This window comes from Narcine bancroftii, chromosome 6, assembly GCF_036971445.1.
Source record: "Narcine bancroftii isolate sNarBan1 chromosome 6, sNarBan1.hap1, whole genome shotgun sequence".
In the NCBI taxonomy this organism is placed as follows: domain Eukaryota; kingdom Metazoa; phylum Chordata; class Chondrichthyes; order Torpediniformes; family Narcinidae; genus Narcine; species Narcine bancroftii.
In genome coordinates this window covers 173201016-173221398 of record NC_091474.1, presented here as the reverse complement: position 1 = coordinate 173221398, position 20383 = coordinate 173201016, and the positions used below count along the sequence as shown (strand labels likewise).

At 41.1% G+C, this 20383-nt stretch overlaps 1 protein-coding gene across 6 annotated transcripts in view; it reads right to left on the bottom strand.

Moving 5' to 3' along the window:
• Positions 1–12187: 12187 nt before the first annotated feature.
• Positions 12188–20383, bottom strand: part of esco2 (establishment of sister chromatid cohesion N-acetyltransferase 2) — a 47507-nt gene continuing 39311 nt past the window's right edge. For all 6 annotated transcript variants that reach the window (XM_069886766.1, XM_069886767.1, XM_069886769.1 and 3 more), the window contains 3 exons: positions 18883–19026; positions 13527–13711; positions 12188–12458 (listed from right to left, as the gene is read on the bottom strand). In XM_069886766.1, the coding sequence (XP_069742867.1) occupies positions 12314–12458; positions 13527–13711; positions 18883–19026 (474 nt within the window). In that variant the 3' untranslated portion in view covers positions 12188–12313. The remainder of the gene's footprint in view (positions 12459–13526; positions 13712–18882; positions 19027–20383) is intronic.

The following is a 20383-nucleotide window of genomic DNA, read 5'->3' as shown; positions in this document are numbered from 1 at the left end:
AAAGCAAATGGTCTAAAATTCCAGATAAAGTTCAGGAGTTGCACAGATCATATTTGACCCTAGAACTATTTTCTTTTTGAAGATACTATCCCAGGTATCTTGGCACATGTTCTTAAAATGTCATTCAAACATGGTTTTTTTTCTGATGTTTTTCACAAGTTTAAGGATAATTTGTAGAATTTGGTAATTATGCAAGTATTTCTCTTTTTAAATCCAATCCAAACCAGTTCTCAAACAAAAATGGTCTTCCTTTTAAAGGAAGTCATTGTACAGAGCAGCTAATTTCCAACCTTTAGTTTTTTCCTGGAAACCTCATTGGTGTTGAAAAGTGGAATTAGAATGCTGCAAAACTCTTGTTAGTTAAAATGTACACTGGTCTGCTCACAAAATATTTAGAGAGGCCTTTATTATAAATTTACTTTTTTATGATAATGAAAACAATGCCTAAGATGATCTATAGCAGTGGAAGTATCATCTACAAAGATCCAACTGGTTGCAACTCTACTCACTGAAAGTTAGAGAGAGGAATAATCCTATTAAAATAAAATTCTTAAGAGGCAAAGTCAGGGTCAATGCTGAGAAGATATTTCCCTTTGCAGAATCCAGAAATAGAAGGTATGATTTCAAAATAAGGGATTTCCTATTTAAGACTGAGATGAAGAGTGAGGATAATAATTATTTGGAACTCCAAAGCTATGCTGATGCAGCTCTTGGCATATTTGAGGCAAATTTCAAAGGAGCAAGAAAACTAAAAGGTTATGAGAAACATCAGATCAAGGGCTAGCCTACTACTTTTCCCATCTTTTAAAAAAAATTAACATCACTCATAAAAATAATTTTATATGTTCATTACAAGGCAGTCTTTTTTTTTTGACAATGTGACAGAGGATTAAAAAGGACAAGGTAGTATAGACACTATCTACTGGTATATGGTCTTTGACAACTCCCCACCATGACTACCAGCCCCCCTCTCCATCGGGCACACAAAATAGTCAACTAGTTTACCTATCTCGGCTGCACCATTTCATCGGATGCAAGGATCGACAACGAGATAGACAGACTCACCAAGGCAAATAGCGCCTTTGGAAGACAACACAAAAGAGTCTGGAAAAACAACCAACTGAAAAACCTCACAAAGATTAGCGTATACAGAGCCATTGTCATACCCACACTCCTGTTCGGCTCCGAATCATGGATCACCTACGGCTCCTAGAACGCTTCCACCAGCGTTGTCTCCGCTCCATCCTCAACATTCACTGGAGCGACTTCATCACCAACATCAAAGTACTCGAGATGGCAGAGGCCGACAGCATCGAATCCACGCTGGGTAGGTCACGTCTCCAGAATGGAGGTCCATCGCCTTCCCAAGATCGTGTTATATGGCGAGCTCTCCACTGGCCACCGAGACGGAGATGCACAAAAGAGGTACAAGGACTGCCTAAAGAAATCTCTTGGTGCCTGCCACATTGACCACCGCCCGTGGGCTGATATCGCCTCAAACCGTGCATCTTGGCACCTCACAGTTCGGCGGGCAGCAACCTCCTTTGAAGAAGACCACAGAGCCCACCTCACTGACAAAAGACAAAGGAGGAAAAACCCAACACCCAACCCCAACCAACCAATTTTCCCTTGCAACCGCTACAACCGTGTCTGCCTGTCCCGCATCAGACTTGTCAGCCACCAACGAGCCTGCAGCTGACGTGGACATTATCCCTCCATAAATCTTCGTCCGTGAAGCCAAGCCAAATCAATCAATCAAATCAATATGGTAGACTGGATCAAAAAGTTGAATCATAAGAAATGCAGGCTGAGCGAGCTAAATGGATACAAAATTGGCTTGGTCAGAGTTGGAGATAGAGAATTGTTCTTCAGATTGGAGACTTGTGACAAGTGTAACACAGGAATTGATGTTGAGTGAGAATGAAGATGGCATGGTCAGTAAGTTCATGGCTAACACAAAAATTGGTATTTAAAGGTTTTGTGAGCAGACCAGTACACATCTCATACATAGTACATGGAAATTTTCTGTTGGTACAGAATAATGGTATACAACGATGCCGTTTTGGAGTTGATTCAGGAGTCAGAAAAGAGAAAAAAGAAACACAAATGTTGGTGAAACTTAGCAGGTCAAACAGTGCCTTGATGTAGCAAAGGTAAAGATACATCACCTTCTGAAGGGCTCAAGCCCAAAACATTGGTGATGTATCTTTACCTTTGCTACATCAAGGCACTGTTTGACCTGCTGAGTTTCTCCAGCATTTGTGTATGTTTTTCACTTAACCAGAATCCTGTGTTTTACCTCCAACAGAAAATATGTGAATCTAATGGTACATGATCTTGCTTGGATCTTGAAGTTGGCAGGGGGGTGGGGGCATGGAATGTTTTTTTTTATAAATAGAGTAGCTTCTTTTTCAAGGCAGAGTAAGTTATAGTTGGAGTGAAGTGGAAAGGGATGGGTTTGATGGGACTGAGGCACGTTCGCAACCCTCTGTAGTTTCTTGCAAACTTGGGCAGAGCAGTTCCTGTACCATGTGATATGCCCAGATAGGATGCCTTCAGTCATGCACCTGTAGGGATGCTGGTTACATATCCCTTACAAAATGAGGCCCCAACTAGGAACAAACTCGCGATCCCTGGTTTACACGGTGTTAGGTCTGCTTTGTTCATGAATGAGTGAGACAAACACCAGGCTGAGTCGAAATCAGGGTTCTTTGTTCTTTATTACCGGATTGTAACACTTGCGACTAACAAAGTTAGTCGGAGAATGCATTCTGCCGTTATCAGCAAAATGGTGATTTTTTATACCCTTGGATACATGCTTAGAACATCATCATATCATTACTTGTCCAATGACTAAAACTGTTGCTATCCTTTCCCTGCTAGCTTCCTGCCTCTCAATCCATCAATGTCTCTCTTATCTTGTAAGTACAAGGATGCATTTACATCTTGTTACAGCCCTGTACATTCCCATCTCATGATGTTTTACCTAACAGGAGTACAAGGACACCTCCCCTTCTTGTTACTGCCCTGTACAGGGTAACTCCCTACACATTCCCATCTCATGATGTTTTACCTTACAATCCCTCCTTTGTCCTCTTTAGAGGACAATCTCGCCCTGACTATGCTACCACCGCGTTACATTAGTTCGCCTATTATTGCCAAGCTCTATACGGGTTCTGTTCACAGGGTAGTTCGGCTGGTGGGCGAGGGCTCCCCCAACCCTCCTTTGCGTACACCCCCCATCCGTCACCCCGATCCCATTGCCCGTTTACAAGTTTCATCCCATTTGCCCCCAAGCAAAAAACTAGCTAACCCCCCGTACATTAGTAAATTCCCAAGTTAACATATGGTCTACAATCTAATTCATAATACTTGTTCTACAATCTGATTAATAATGTTTGTGTTACAATCAATGTTATAATATTTGGGTTACAAGCAAGGTTAAAATTATATGTGTAACAATCTAATTCACAATCCCTCCTTTCCATCACATTCCCCATCAGACTCCAGATCGATCTCAGCAACTTTCTCCGTCTCCTGTAATGTGAGATAGTCTTGCTCCACAGCCTGCACAGCTTGATATTTCGGAGGCAGTTCATCACGGTCAGCAAAGGCTTTCTCTATGGTCCTCGTGACCAGCGTTCGAATGCATGGAATACAACAACAGCCACAAGTGATAAAAATTGATACAGAAATGAACAAACCCAGCAAAAGTTGTCCTAACAATGTGCTCCATCTCCCAAACACTCCCTGTAACCAGAATAAAACAGGATTGGAGACTCCAGACTGGGCTTTTAATTCTTTCGCCAATGCCCTAAGTTTCGTTAACCCCTTAGTGAGTGATCCATCTGGCCCTGTGTTATTAGAGATAGAAGTGCAGCATAGATCTCCAAACATAGCACACACTCCACCTTTCTCTGCCAGGACCATATCAATCGCTATCCTATTCTGAAGTGTCATAAGGGAAGTTTCTGACAGTTGTTGATGTATTGCCTCAACAACGTCCCTGGTCAAATTTGCAAGGCGCTGGACATTATAGTGAATAAGGTTGATCCTATTAACATTCTTATTTACAGTGATGGGAAAAATTGCACTAAAAACAGGAAAGCTTTCAAACCCAGCTGCAATCTCATCGGCTAATTTAAATTCGTCCGGAATATTCCGGGCTTGGCCAATGGCATCAATCCATACCCCATCAGGGTTCCTTCCTCCCGGCCCCAAGATTCCAACACTCCTCCTTTTCCTCCACAGCCAACTCTCTGTGTGGCGCAATTCTAGGGAATCCTCGTCTCCCTCCTGCCTTTTGACAATCAGCACTGGCGCATTAAGGGTTACTAGAGCACACCGACCATCCCAGTTAGCGGGGAGCCAGTTGTACAGCACTCTTCCTCCACAAAACTCATCTGTGTAGTCATTCAATCTGCTACAAGTCTCCTTAGTTTCAGATTCATTTTTTTTGTTATGGGACCTCAAAATCATCCCCCGTATATGTTCATGATAACCAGTAACCTGTTTGGCTGCCCTGTCAGGCACCCATGTGGCGTTTTCCCTGCTAATAGTAGGTCGTCTACATACTGAATCAGTGTAACATTTTCCAGGAGCTTTAATTTCATTAGGATTTCGCTAAGGGCCTGATTGAACAGTCCTGGACTGTCCTTATAACCCTGAGGTAATCTAGTGTATGTGTACCGATGTGCTTGGTAAGTGAAAGTGAACCAGTCTTGGCATTCCTCAGCTAATTTCAAGCAGAAGAATGCGTTTGCCAGATCAATGACAGTATAGTATTCGTGCTCCGGACTCAGAGCCCTAAGTGCTACATATGGGTCTGGGACTGGTCTCCCGATGGTCTTGGTAGCCAAGTTAATCTCCCGGAGGTCGTGTACCACCCTCCAGTCTTTTCTACCCGGTTTGGGAACAGGCATGATGGGCGTGTTCCACATACTGTCAGGTGCCACCCTTAAAACCCCTGACTCCATTAACCCTTCTATCGTTCCTTTAATACCCTCCTCCTGACTGGGTGACAAGCGGTATTGTTTTCTCCATATTGGTTTCTGCCCGGGGTTGGCCAATTCTAGAAATACCTCTCCTTTTATTACTCCCACATCATAGGGCCCCGTTGTCCATATATGTGGACTCAGATTAGAAAGATATTTGTCTGAGTCTCTGTGATCAATATTTTCTCCTTCTATGGCTCGGTCTCTTTCTACTTTCTCATTCACAACCTGGTCCCATGCTTCAATATTCAGTCTGACAAATTTTCCTCCCTCCGAGGTGGAATATCCCGGGATTTCTGTCTGCCTGTATTCACACCCTATCGCTTCCTTTACCATCGGACCCAGCTGTCGAGCGTGATGATCTTTGGCAATACCCAAGGTCACATGAGGCACACTTTCTACTCCTAAGCAGAACCACTCCATTTGTTCTTCTGTCATGACAACCATAGCAGCTATTTCCTCCTTACCTACAAAGATAAATGGACAATGTATCGTTTCTGTCTTCCCTTCTTTTAGAGAGTCCCACCTCTCCTCATATTCCTGGTCCGGGTGGATGGTGTAGTTTAATGTAACATGCATAGGATCTAGTGGATAAAGGTAATCCCCATACCGAGGAATACTGGCCCTCCACTCAAAAAACTGTTTAATCAGCCCTGGGCCTGGTTCATCATACAGTAGCCGACTCCAGAAAATACTAACCTCCACAGAGTCTTCTGAAGCGTTAGATGGGGTCATTACTATAAACTGTCCTCCCCTTCTTATTGTATCCCCTGGGTATGTTAACCGAAGGCCCTTCTCAGAACATTGTATGGTTATTCCTAGTTTGGTAAGAATGTCCCTTGCTAATAAATTAATGGGGCAACTTGGCACAACCAGGACAGGCGTTTTAACCCTTTGTCGTCCAAATGTCATGTCGATGTTATCTGTATAGGGCTGTGTTTCCCTTATCCCGGAGAATCCTATTGTAGATAATGTTTTGCCCGAAAATGTGCTCCCTGGGGGTTTTTTTTAATCACTGTCGTAACTGCTGCCCCTGTGTCAACCATAAATTCAATTTTTTCTCCATTTACCGTCCCCCAAATTTTTGGTGGCTCCCAGGGAGGCGTGATTTTTTGATTCTCCAGGGCACCTTCAATAATCAAATTCAGCACCTTCCTCAATATAGTCATTACACTGAGGTGCCTGGACTTGTTGATCACTCTGCCACCCCCCGATTCTCTGGGGCCCATCAATGTGTCCACCCCTACCCCTTGCTTGTCCTCTTAAGTTTCCTCCTCTTCCCCGATAGCCTCTAATAGAGGGTAATCTTTTTCCCCTTGCTCTCCCAGCCTCCGGACAGTTCCGCTGGTAGTGTCCAGGATTTTGGCAGTACCAGCATACTGCATGTTCCCCTCTATACATTGTACCTAGCTGTCTTTCCCAACCATTTCTTACTTGGGGTCCCGGATTTATCACTGGCCCCATGACCTGTGGGACTATCTGTTGGGCCGCTAATTTAACCCCTATATGTTCTATGGCTCTCACCAATTTATCGGTTGTTTTGTCCACCTCCTTCTGGGACGCACTTTCTGACTTAGCATGCTCTGATTGACGATGTCGTTTGATTGCATGTGTCAGGTGTCTTTTCCACAAATCCTCTGACATTGTCTCTAATCCCACAATGTCCCTTAATTTTGCTTGAACCGTAGCAGGTAGTCCGTTTATTATCCCATTACGAAAGTGAGCCCTTCCTAAGGGGCTGTGGTCGGGTCTTTCTCCAGTCCCTGTTTCCCATAAGTCCCATGCTCGAGTGAAATACTCGTGTGCAGTCTCTCCTTCCTTTAGTTGAAGGGTTACCAAGGCATCCAAACTATAGGGTGTAGGAAATGTTTCTCTAAGTGCTTCCCAAAATTTATTCCGAAGTGGGTTAAATTCTATTTCATCCCCCAATTTACTGCTTCTTACAATTCTCTCTATTTGCTTCAGGGCCCCTTCTGCCTTTAATTTTATCATGATAGTTCTGACATCTGCGAGTGCTAATTGTTCTTGGCAGGTTTCTCGCTCAAAACAAGAAATCCATAGACTAGCCCCATTACTCAACGGAGGTAGTTTTTTCATTAAACTCTCTAAGTCCATTCGTGACCAGGGTACATATTTTTGAGTTCCCCGTCCCGTGATCAGTAATGGGCATTGATATCTCAATTTTGGGGATTTCTGCTCCTTCTTTACTCTTGGCATGCATTTATTTATCCCACCTTGTTCTGACTCTTCTTTGTCACTGTCACTGTCCCTATCAGCTTCCAATGTCTCAGGGTCAAAGGTATATTGGTCACGTTCATCTCTAAGATAATCTTTTCGGCCATAGTTTAGTTGTTTCACATCTTTCTCTTTTGTTCTAACTATGTCCAGGTAGGCATGTCTATTTTTCTCCCTCCCGAGTCTTTTCCTTTTACTTTCCTCCCATGGTGGATCGTATCTCGTTTCCTCTTCTGTACTACACTTTTCGTCCTTTACTCCTATTACCATTCCTTCAGCTTTAATTTCTCCTGACAGTGTTGTAGTTATCTTTTCCACTTCCTTCAATACACCTACCATTAATTCTTTTTGATCCTCACTGATCTGCCCCAGCACATTAATATCTGTTTAAGTTTTTAATGTTATCCTGAACCTTTTTCATGTTCCATTTCTGTATCTCTAACTCCTTTTCTATTTTCTTAGACTCCAGAGGGGTCTCTACATCTATTACTCCCCCTTCTATTTTTATTAAAGGGGCCTGTACCTCGTCTGATGTGTCCCTATTCCCGAGGTTCTTGTCACACCCGTGTCTCAATATCTGGATATAAGGGACGTGACTCCAGTGTCCCATCTGGGGTGCCAGAGAGAGAGAGAGAGAGAGAGAGAGAGAGAGAGAGCATAGCGAGAGAAAGAGATAGAGAGGCAGATACACAGAGCACAAGAGATAGAGAGAAAATGCCTTGCACTGGCCCCACTGGGAGAAAAGTCTTCAGATTAACACTTTCGTTTCAAAGGTTTTAAAAGGTTCTCATCCTGTGATCACTGGTCTGGATCAGATTGGGTCTCCCACCACTGGGAACTATCACTCCTTCCTTCCCTCCCACCTCGAGTGAGCTACACGTCAGCCCACAATGTCTGCCCTGATCCCGCAATGGTGGGGATGCGGGAAAGAGGGAGGGAGAGAGGATAAAACAGGATCCCATTTGATGCGGAGCTGGAATTGTGGGCACAAAATTAAAACCAAATTGTATTTCTCTGCCCTGCCCAACCTGGGGATTTCAGGGCAGCACCGCCACAGATTGGGATTGGGAGGGGGAGTGGGTGAGAGAGGAGGGGGGGAGAAGAGAGAGAGGGGGAGAGAAGAGAGAGAGGGGGAGAGAAGAGAGAGGGGGGGAGAGAAGAGAGAGGGGGGGAGAGAAGAGAGAGGGGGGGAGAGAAGAGAGAGGGGGGGAGAGAAGAGAGAGGGGGGGAGAGAAGAGAGAGGGGGGGAGAGAAGAGAGAGGGGGGGAGAGAAGAGAGAGGGGGGGAGAGAAGAGAGAGGGGGGGAGAGAAGAGAGAGGGGGGGAGAGAAGAGAGAGGGGGGGAGAGAAGAGAGAGGGGGGGAGAGAAGAGAGAGGGGGGGAGAGAAGAGAGAGGGGGGGAGAGAAGAGAGAGGGGGGGAGAGAAGAGAGAGGGGGGGAGAGAAGAGAGAGGGGGGGAGAGAAGAGAGAGGGGGGGAGAGAAGAGAGAGGGGGGGAGAGAAGAGAGAGGGGGGGAGAGAAGAGAGAGGGGGGGGAGAGAAGAGAGAGGGGGGGAGAGAAGAGAGAGGGGGGAGGGTGAAAGGAGGGAGGGAGAGAGCAAACCCGGACACTTCGTGGCTGGAAACTGGAAACAGGCACTTTTCCTTTCCCTTCTGTGTTTTGTTTCTTCCAGCTTATCTAAGCCTCTACGTTTTAAAATTTTTTTTTTCTCTCACCTGTCAGGAACATCTCAGTGCCCCCGGGTAACCAACCCCTCTTCCTCCAGCGGTCTACACATTTTCGGAGCATTTTTTGTTTTTCCAATGCCGCATTACTGGTATTTCGCTCCTCTAATTCCTGATTAATTTCCTTAATAACTTGGTCAAAAGTCTTAGCAGGCAACTGTACAGCCATAGCTGCGGGACCGCTTTCTAATGCCTGTTTTAATTTAGGTTCTTGTCCGTTTAGGGGATCTATGTCAACGAAAATTGCTTTTAAAAATGTCTCCTTGCAAGCTGGATGACTAATATCTTTTAAAAGAACAGTCTCTAAGTCTTGTCCTCCAATTGACTTCAGACTGTCCTGTATACTCTGATTGCTCGTTTTCCACTCTCTGTTTTCCCAAAGGGGTCTGAAAGTTAAATTACAACTAGAAAACCAAATATTTGGGCTATACTTTTGTCCTGTTTCCCTGTACCAATCTATGAATTTACGTAACTTTATCTCCTTGGTGATGTTGGGAATACCCTCATTTAACTTATCAAAAGTATTTCGAATAAACTGGGTGTCTCTTAGGAGTTTGTCAACTTTTTCATTAATATCTCCTACCTGATCCGGACACAGCTGTCGCAGCCTCTGTCGTCGTTCTTGTTCACCAGGCAGGCGTCCCTGAGTACTTTTTTGTTGTCTCAAGGTCTCTAGTGTCTGCTGTGGTATTCCACCACGGCGAATTGGGGAAATAAATTCTTAACTTCTCAAGTGTACAGACATTATCATACCTACCGGACATTTATAAGTCAGTCTCTCAGATACAATTGAGGCCAATAAGCCTGAACCTTTGTTTTCTTTCAAAGCCCAACCTTCACGTGGGAGATTTCTCCTCTTAATAACCAGTTTAGGGCAGAAAACTCAGGTCCTCAATTGTTTAAAGACCACCTTCTCACTCTATTGGACTTTGCAACGACACAATAAAGACTTTTAAACTCTAGTAGTTTCTTGCGAAGCACTTAATAAATGTCATTCAAACACCTTAAGGACTTTTATCTTGTCTGTAATCACTTACGTGTTACAATCCTGGCATGCGACCTTCAATTGTGGTCGTCTAATTTGTCCGATCTCCAGTTCTTACTGACAATCATAAAGATTTTAAAAAAAAAAAGAGAATTTTGTTAAAACAGGCTTCTCTGGACCTTTTTATCAGCCGGCTGAGATGATTGTCAGAAAAAACAGAAACCGTCGTCCAGTGTTCACTCACCCATCACGTCGGGGTCACCAAATTGTTAGGTCTGCTTTGTTCATGAATGAGTGAGACAAACACCAGGCTGAGTCGAAATCAGGGTTCTTTGTTCTTTATTACCGGATTGTAACACTTGCGACTAACAAAGTTAGTCAGAGAATGCATTCTGCCGTTATCAGCAAAATGGTGATTTTTTATACCCTTGGATACATGCTTAGAACATCATCATATCATTACTTGTCCAATGACTAAAACTGTTGCTATCCTTTCCCTGCTAGCTTCCTGCCTCTCAATCCATCAATGTCTCTTATCTTGTAAGTACAAGGATGCATTTACATCTTGTTACAGCCCTGTACATTCCCATCTCATGATGTTTTACCTAACAGGAGTACAAGGACACCTCCCCTTCTTGTTACTGCCCTGTACAGGGTAACTCCCTACACATTCCCATCTCATGATGTTTTACCTTACAACGGCCAGTGCTCTAACCACTGAGCTATCAGAGCCCAGACTATCCTCATAATTTTAAATACCTCTATCAAATCTCCCCTCATTCTTCTTTGCTCCAGGGGATAAAGTCCTAACCAGTTTAACCTTTACCTTAACTCGGTCCCTAAAGTCCAGGCAACATCCTAGTAAATCTTCTCTGCACTCTTTCTATTGATAATTTTCCTGTAAGTTAGGTGCCCAAACTACACAATATTCCAAATTTGGCCTCACCAATGTCATACACTTTACCATAACATCCCAATTCCTATACTCAATTAAAGCAGTCACTTTCTCTACCTCAGCATATTGATGTGGACCAGAAAGTAAGCTCTTCCCTTTCTCCAAAAGTAAATAGCTCTTTGGCCTAGGAGACATTGAGTGAGGATGTATGCTGTTTCGACACTAAAGGTCATTTCAGCTACAATAAAATCTTGTAGAGAATTATAGAACAGATCTATTTAGGTACATAGAGCCCTGAAAGTAGTGACAGAGTGATGTTTAGCACACTTCAGTCAGGGCTATAGGAGTTAAAACAGTATCACAATAAAACTAAATTTGGAATAATCTTCAATTATAGCTATTCTACTATAGAATGTTATTAAACTGTAAAATTTAAAAAAAAATACAGAATTCATTCACAAGGATGTAATTTCAAATTCCTGGATGTCAACATCTCTGAAGATCTAACCTGGGACCATCATGTCGATCCAGACATGAAGACACAGTGGCTATATTTCATTAGGAATTTGAGGAGATATGGTATGTCCTCAAAGACTCAAATTTCTACAGGTGTGCTATGGAGAGCATTCTGTCTGGTATGGGGGTGCCAATGCACAGGACCGAAGAGGCCACAGAGAGCTGTGAACTTGGCCAGTTCCATCTTAGGCATTCACTCATTTTCTCTTCATTTCCACTAATCTTATTTTCAAAAATGCAATTTTTGCACCTGTAAGGCTACTGCAAAACAAATTTCATGACAAATTCTGATTCTACTGGAACTGGAGAGCTTGAATTAAGGAAAAACGATACACTAAGACTTCCCTGGAATGACATTAGGAGATTTATAAAACACAAAATGTATTGATAAATAGCAGTAGGCTTTTACCACGGTAAAAAAGTCTAAAACAAGAGTGCATACCTAAGGTGAGGGAATAAATATTTAAAAAGGGACTGGAGGGACCACTTTTCCCACACAAACAGAAGCATATTTAGAAAAACTGCCAGATGCAGCTGTTGAGAAAAATACAATCAGGATATTTAGATTTGGACAGACAATTGGATTGGGAATGGGCAAATTAGATTAACACAGTTAGTAAACTTGCTCAGCATAAGCAAGGTGGCCCAAAAATTGTTTTCATGCTGTACATATCTGGCTGGTTTTGTATCATGTTCAGAAAATTCACTTGTCCTGGTTGCACATTTCTTAGAGTGGATTGTGAACCTGAAGACCAAAAGCTGAAACAAGATTTTGTCAATCAAATGCAATGATACATCCAGATATGACCCTCAATGAAATACATTTGAACTAATTCATCTGAAATTCATATTTTTATTTGTCAATTAAAATTTCAACACATCTCAACTGTTAGTCCTGCAATATTTAAACTGCACAAAAGATACTTGTTCTAATAAATCCAAATCCACCAAAACAATCACCAAAATTAATTTCCTTTGCATGTTAATAAGTTATAAACAAGAAAGTTTGGAGTTTTACTGTATTTAGTAGCAAATAGCTTGCCAGCTGGTGTTGGGTCAGAAAAGGCAATTTCATTCTTATTCAGGGATGTTCCATAGATGAAAGTATTCCTGAAATAGAGATCAAAGTTGTTTAAAAGTTAGCTGAAGCATTATTATAATCAAGTTTAAATGAAAATAATTGACTGTGATTGTTCAGATAGGGAGAGAAGAGCCAATTTCACTCACTAGAGATTAATAACAGGATATTTAAATATTGGAAAGTGGGATTTTTTGGTACAAATTTCTGATGCCATAAAACCCTGAAGTTGCCTCAAGATGGTGCTATTGCAGTTCAAGTATCTGCAAATAAACCAAAAGGTTTGGGTGGACTCGGGCAAAAATACTGAAGGACAAGCTTTTTTCCCCAAAGATTACCAAACCATTTCTTTAGTGATAGTTTTAGTTTTAAAATTTAACCCAAGTTCTAATTTACAATGCTGAATAATCTGAACCTTGCTACTAGATCTGGTCTGCAGCAGTTCTACAAGATTTGTAGAAGTATAAACAAAGTTAATAAGTCTGGTATCTTTAGTAGGATTATCACATTTTGTTACAAGTAATTATAACATGTCTGTCAGATAGAATACATTTGCTTCAAAATAGGCAATTTATTGTCTTTTTATTTTGATAAATATTCAGATATAGCACAAAGTGACGTAATAATACAGGCAGTCCTTTAAAGCTGTCGAAACAGTAGTGACAAACCATTTACTGTGTAAATGAGATGGGAGGTGTTTTTGCAAAATTTTGTAACTCAAGTAGGAAGAAAAAGTAAATCAATTAAAATTTTCATATGCAGTACACCAATTATCCTCTGTTATTTGCTTCCTTGGTGAGTGGATTAACAAATTATTTGTAAGTGGGGTTAATGGCATTGAAGTAGCCCCTTGTATAATGTACTTTATCTGATAAAATGATACCATTTGGTAGAGATAGCTTGATGGTTGAATAACTTGCAATTATATACAAAGCATTCCAAGGTACTTCACAGGAATATTTTTGGATAAAGCTTGAAGCCAAGAACAAATGACATTCCAAATTGGATACCCCGGTGTCATTTCTAAAGTAGATTAGTAATATTGTGGATGAAGTTCATTGAAACTTGTAATATTGAAATCTGGAAAGACAATTGCTTACCGGACAGCATCTAACATTCTGCTGGCAATTTTTTTTCTTCTCAACATGCAAAATACCCAGATTCTGCTCACTCCACAGATAGCTTCTTCTGGATTTGTCGAACATTGCCAGGCATGATGATGCTCAAATATGTCAAAGTTCTCCATTTTTGTCTCATCAGCAGATTCAGATAGCACCCTGAAAGCCTGTGGAAGTACCACATGAAGAGTGAAGATGATGAATTTCATGAAATAAAGTCAAGCTCATGTGCACAAACATTATCAATACAATTCCCCACTTAATGGAGGGATAAAGGCCCAACAACACAGATGGGTGGAACTTTTTTTTTTTTTGCAATGGGCTGGTTTCCATGTTGTATGACTATTTCTATCTTATTTGAATTTGGCCATATACATTTTCATCACTGTGTGATCACACGATAATGAATTTTATGAAAGAAAAATGCAACATTTTCAGCATTTTAAAATAGAATTAACATTAGTTTCAGAGACAAATGGAAAATGACTACCAGCATACACCCCCAACCCCAACCAAAACAATTAAAAAAAATATTTTGAATCTTTGGTCATGACAAGCACAGACTAAAACATGACACAGTCAAAGTTTACATGGCAAAGGTTTAAGTTTAAAAATACCTAATTTGTCATTTAATTAATCACTTGTGTAGCTTTACATATACCAGGACCTCCATAAAAACAAATGATCATCTATCAAATCTCATTCAAATGTTTATAATGATCAACAACCATGTCTAACTATCTTTCCAATGTTTTTCGCACAATTTGAAACGTCACGTAGTCCTTAATTCATTTGCAGTCATGCACTCTACACTTAGATTGTGTGTGGCTTTCATTCACATTACACAAAATGAAAGCTAGAGATTTATTTTTCCTCCCTTCAAGTCTGTTAATGCAGGTTTTTAATGTGACTGTTGATGTACTGAATATCTACCAAAATGTTAACTCCCAAAAGCAAGTAACACACTCTGACTGAAACTAATTCTTAGTAGTACTAAATACAAGTTGGAGTGTTGAATGGATTTGTTAGGTATTATGATTGGAGGAACTGGTGACCAAGCAGGAGGGAAACTAAAGAAATGGTTTCTCTGGAATGGAATAAACAGTTGGTAGGAATACAAAATTGGCTGCATCAATAATAGAACCATAAAACGTATAGAACAGAAACAGGCCCCTTCAGCCCTTCTAATCTGTGCCAAACATTTTTTTTGCTTAGTCCCACCTATCTGCATCTAGTCCATAGCCTTTCATACCTCTCTCATCCATGTATCTGTCCAAATTCTTAAATGTTAAAACTGACCACGCATTCACCACTTCAGTTGGCAACTCGTTCCACACTCCCTCCACTATGAGGATATTTCCTCTAAACTAAATACACATGAGATTGTCTGATCTCAGAAGCTAAGTAGGCTCAGGACAGATCAATACTTGGAGGGGAGACCGCAAGGAACACCAGATGCTGTAGGTTTCTGTAAGGGGCACTGGACAAAATGGCAACTCTGTCTGCCGTAAAGTGGTTAAAGAATTTCATGCATGTTACATTCTAAATGTAGAATTACCTGACAAAAATGGAACCTTTACCTTTATTTTTTTCCTCTTTCACTCTGGTTTGCATCTCAGTGGAAAAAGCCATCTACATTTACTCTGTCTATCCCCCTTGTAATTTTAAATACCTCTTATCAAATCTCCCCTCATTCTTCCATGCTCCAGGGAATAAAGTCCTAAACTGTTTAATCTTTCCCTGTAACTCATTTCCTGAAGTCCAGACAACATCCTAGTAAATCTTGTGTATTTTCTCAATCTTATTGATATCTTTCCTTAACCAAAACCACACAATACTCCAAATTTGTCTTCACCAATGTCTTACACAACTTTGCCATAACATCCCAACTCCTGTACTCAATACTTTAATTTATGAAGGCCAATATGTCAAAAGCTCTCTTTACAACCCTATCCATCTGTGACACTACTTTCAGGGAATGATGTATCTGAATTCCCAGATCCCTCTGTTCTATCGCACTCCTCAGTGTCCTATCATTTACTGTGTATGTCCTTTCTTGGTTTGTCCTTCCAAAAAGCAACACCTCACACATGTCTGCATTAAATTCCAACTGCCATTTTTTCAGCCCATTTTTCCAGGTGGTCAAGATCCCTCTGCAAGCTTTGAAAACAGTCTTAGCTTTCTATAACACCTCCAATCTAAGTGTCATTAGTAAACTTGCTGATCAATTTACCACATTATCATCCAGGTTATTGCTACAATACAGATGACAAATAACAAAGGTCCCAACATCGATCACTGAGGTACACCACTAGTCAGAGGCCTCCAGTCTGATAAGTAATCATCGATTACTACTCTCTGGCTTCTCCTGTCCAGCATTTACCACTTCATCATGAATACCTAGCATTTGAATCTTCCTGACTAACCTCCCACGTGGAACCTTGTCAAAGGCCTTACCAAAGTCCATGTAGACAACATCACTACACTTTCCTTCATCAACATTCCTGGTAATCTCCCTAAAAACTCTATAAGATTAGTTAAATACAACCTACCACACACAAAGCCACGATGACTATCCCTAATCAGTTTCAGGCTATCCAGAATAATGACATATCCGATCTCTTCAAATACCTTCCAATAATTTTCCAATACTGACATCAGACTCACTGGCCTATAATTAACCAGGGTCATTTTTGGAGCTTTTTTTTCCCCAAAAAAAAAGGAATAACATGGGCTTACCTCAAATGCTCCGGCACCACACCTGTGACTAAGGACATTATAAATATTTCCACTAAAGCCCCTGCAATTTCTCCACTATCCTCCCTCAAATTCCGAAGGAATATCTTGTCAGGCTCTGGGTTTTATCCACCCTTATTCACTTTAAGACAGCAAGCACTTCCTCCTCTTTAATCTGTGAATGTTCAACAACCTCACTGCTAGTTTTCCTCATTTCCCAAACACTGATTTTTTTTTTAAATTTTAAATTTATACATACAGCACAGTTAACAAGCCATTTTGGCCCACGGGACTGTACTGCCCAATTTACACCCCATTAACCTACAACGCCAGTACATTTTGAACAGTGGTAGGAAACCAGAGACAACCCACGCAGATATGGGGAGAACGTACAAACAGTGTGGGATCCAAACCCCGATCCAGTCTCAATTACTAGCTAACCACTACGCCAACTATGTCACTCTTCAAGGAGACTATTTTATTCCTTACTATCCTTTTGCTCTTAATAAACCTGTAGAAACCCTTCAAATTGTCCTTTACATTGTCTGCCAAAACAACTTTATGTCTTCTTTTAGCTTTCCAAATTACTTTTTTTTTTGAGGTTTTCTTGCATTTTTTTAAAAAACTTATCAAGTACCAATTTGCTCCAGGTTGCCTATACCTGTTATTCACCTCTCTTCTTCCAAACCCAATTCCCAATATCCCTCAAAAACAAAAGTTCCCTATTCCTCCTAACCTTACCTTTAATCCTGACAGGAACTACAAACTCTGTACTATCAAAATTTCACCACTGAAGGTCCTCCAGTTATCTCGCACATCCTTGACCAAAAACAACTTATTCATGGAATTAATTCATGGATTCTAAATACTTTCTTATTTCAAAATTGGCCTTTGTCCTATTTAGAATCTCAACCCGAGACCTAGACCAATTCTTCTCCATAAATAACTTGAAACTAATGGCATTATGATCACTGGATCCGAAATGTTCCCCTACACATAATTCTGTCACCGGTCTTGTCTTGTTCCCTAATAGGAGATCCAGTATTGCACTCTCTCTATTAGTAACTCTATATATTGATTTAGAAAACATTCCTGAACTCATTTGACAAATTGCAAGCCATCCAGCTCCTTTACAAAACGAGAGCCCAGTCAATCTGTGGAAAATTTAAATGCCCTATTATCACATCCTTGTGTTTCCTACAGCTGTCTGCTATCTCTTTACAGATATGCTCCTCCAATTCTCGTTGACTATCGATAACCCCTTGAGTGTGGTCACACTTTTCCCGTTCTTCAGCTCCACCCACTTAGCCTCAGTAGATAAGCCTTCTGGACTGTCCTGCCTGAGCATAGCTGATATTTTCCCTGATGAGCAATGCATTCCTTCCCCCTTTCATTCCCCCCGTTCTGTTGCATGTAAAGCAATGGAAGCCCAGTCCTGCAACTAAGATTCATTAATGGCCAGTTTCATAATTCCACGTGCCAATCCATCTCCAAGCTAGTCTGCCTTCCCTACAATACTCCTTGCATTGAAATAGCTGCACCCAAAAACATTTTCATCACATTCAACTCGTTGACTTCTAATGGTGTATACAATTTTCACATTATCTTTTCACTCTTCCATCTGCTCTGGCACTTTGGTTTCCATTCCCCACAAATCTACTTTAAACTCACCAGAACAGCACTGGCAAACCTTCTAGCGAGGAAATTAGTTCCTCCCCTGTTCAGATGCAAACTGTCCCATTGGAAGAGGTCCCACCTTCCCTGGAACACAGCCCAATGATCTAGAATCTGAATCCCTCCCTCCTGCTCCATGTCTTTAGCCATGTTTTAAGCTGCACTATCCTCCTATTCCTAACCTCACTAGCACATGGCACAGAAGCAATCTTGAATTCACAACCCTGGAGGTCCTGACCTACAACCTAGAGCCCAACTCCTTGAAGTTTCCTTAGAGGACCCCCTCACCCTTCCTACCCTCATCATTGGTCCCTATGTGGACCATGACATGTGGCTGCTCACATTCCCTCCTGAGAATGCCGTGAACTCAATCTGAGCTATCTCAGATCCTGGCACCAGGGAGGCAACATACTATTGGGGATAGTCTATCTCTTCCACAGAACCTCATACCTGTCCCCCTAACTATGGAATCCCCTACCTCTACTGCTCTCCTCCCTTCTCCCTTCCCTTCCTAGCTACAGGACCAGACGCCATGCCAGAGAACTGATCACTGTGGCTCGCCCCTGGAAGGTAACCCCCCACCACCTTATCCAAAATGGGAAACTTGTTATTGAGGGGTGCCCTACATTGCCTGCTTGTTCCCTTTCTCTCTCCTGATTGTCACCCATCTATCCTCCATCTGCCTCTTAGGTGTGATAGTGTCCCTGTTACTCCTATCACCCCTTCTGCCTCCAGAATTATCTAGACTTCATCCAGATTATAATCATGAGAATGAGAGTATGAATGGTCACTGAGAGTTGAAATTGTACATTTCAAGTTCAAATTTATGAATCCTAACCTACCAAGAATGTGAATGTGCTGAGGATGAGAATTGAAAGCACAGAGAACAACTAAAGTAATGCTCAGAGTCACACAGGAGAAGTGTTACCTGTTTAATATGTTCTGCAATTAGACAGCCAACAATCTTTTTTTCATTGGAAATAAACATGTAGGTTTTGCTTTGGCCTGGGCAGTTCAATGCAACTTGCTGAAAGCCCAATTCATAGTCAACCAGCTCTCTGACTTCTTCTACCTATTAAAAACAAGCACGTGTTATTTAAGAATACAGAAAAAAAAAATCATAACTTGCTTAATTTCCATTCATAAGGGCCTTGCCTCCAGAAGATATCAATTGACATAAACATCCCTTCCAATACAATTTAGAAGTAGGAGGAAATCCTATAAAATTGCTCTTTGGCCTCAACATTCTCCTACCTAATCCCCATAATTCTCCATTTCCTGTAATCCAAACAATCTCAATGTTAAATATAATAAATTAACATCCACAAGCATCTGGGAAAGATAGTTGCAATGATTCAAAGCCATCAGAAGAAATTTATCCTTATTTTGATCATAAATGGGTGTTTCTGAAAATATGCCCCCAAATTAGAACATAACAGGCCCTTGGTGTAGTACCGACTTGTATATTCCTACAAAAATAAAAGTATTAAACTTTCCCACCTCGTAATCCTCTATTTTTATTTCATCCATGTGCCTTTAAATGCCTTTAATGTTCACAAGATAAAGGAACTGGGCCACTTGGCCCAGAGACTAATAGGTCTATAGTTTCCTTTTCCGACTCCCACTTTTGATAAACAGCAAAACCTCATTTGCAACCTTCCAGTCCTCTGGAATCATGCCAGAGTCTATTAACCTGGAAAATCACCAGCAGGTCCACAATTTCTGAAGCTACTTCTTTTAGAACTCATGGGTGCACCTCATCTGGTTTGGGAGGTTTATCAATCTTTAATCCATTCAGCTTGACTAGCACCATTTCTCTAGTAACACTACCTGCATCTAATTCTACCCTCTGAAACTGACTGTCTGGTATATTGCTAATGTCTTCCACAGTGAAGACTGACGTAAAATATTGATCAAGTTCCTCTGCCATCTCTTTATTACCTATTATAATTTCCCCAGGATTATTTTCAATCGGTCCTATGTCTACGCGTGACTCTCCTTTATTTTATAAATTTTTTAAAACTCTTAGTATCCTTTTTTTTTTATATATATATTGTTTGTCAATTTCATAATTCATCTTTTATTTCCCAACAACTTCCTTTGACTCTTTCTTTAAGTTTTTAAAAGATTCCCAGCCCTGTTTTCCCACTAAATTTATCTTCCTTGTATCCCCTCCCCTTTGCATTCATCCTAGCCTTCACCTCTTGTTAATCACATTGATGCCATCTTTCCTTTGACAAATTTCCTTTTCCTTTTATCTATCCTGCATATTTTTTTATTACTTTTAAAAATAGCTTCCAATTCTGCTCTGCCGTCCCTCCAACTAGTTTGCTTTTCCAGTGAACTTGAGCCAGTTCCTTTCTCATGCCACTGTAATTTCCTTTATTCCACTGAAAAAATTCGATACCCCCGATAACATCTTTTCCTTT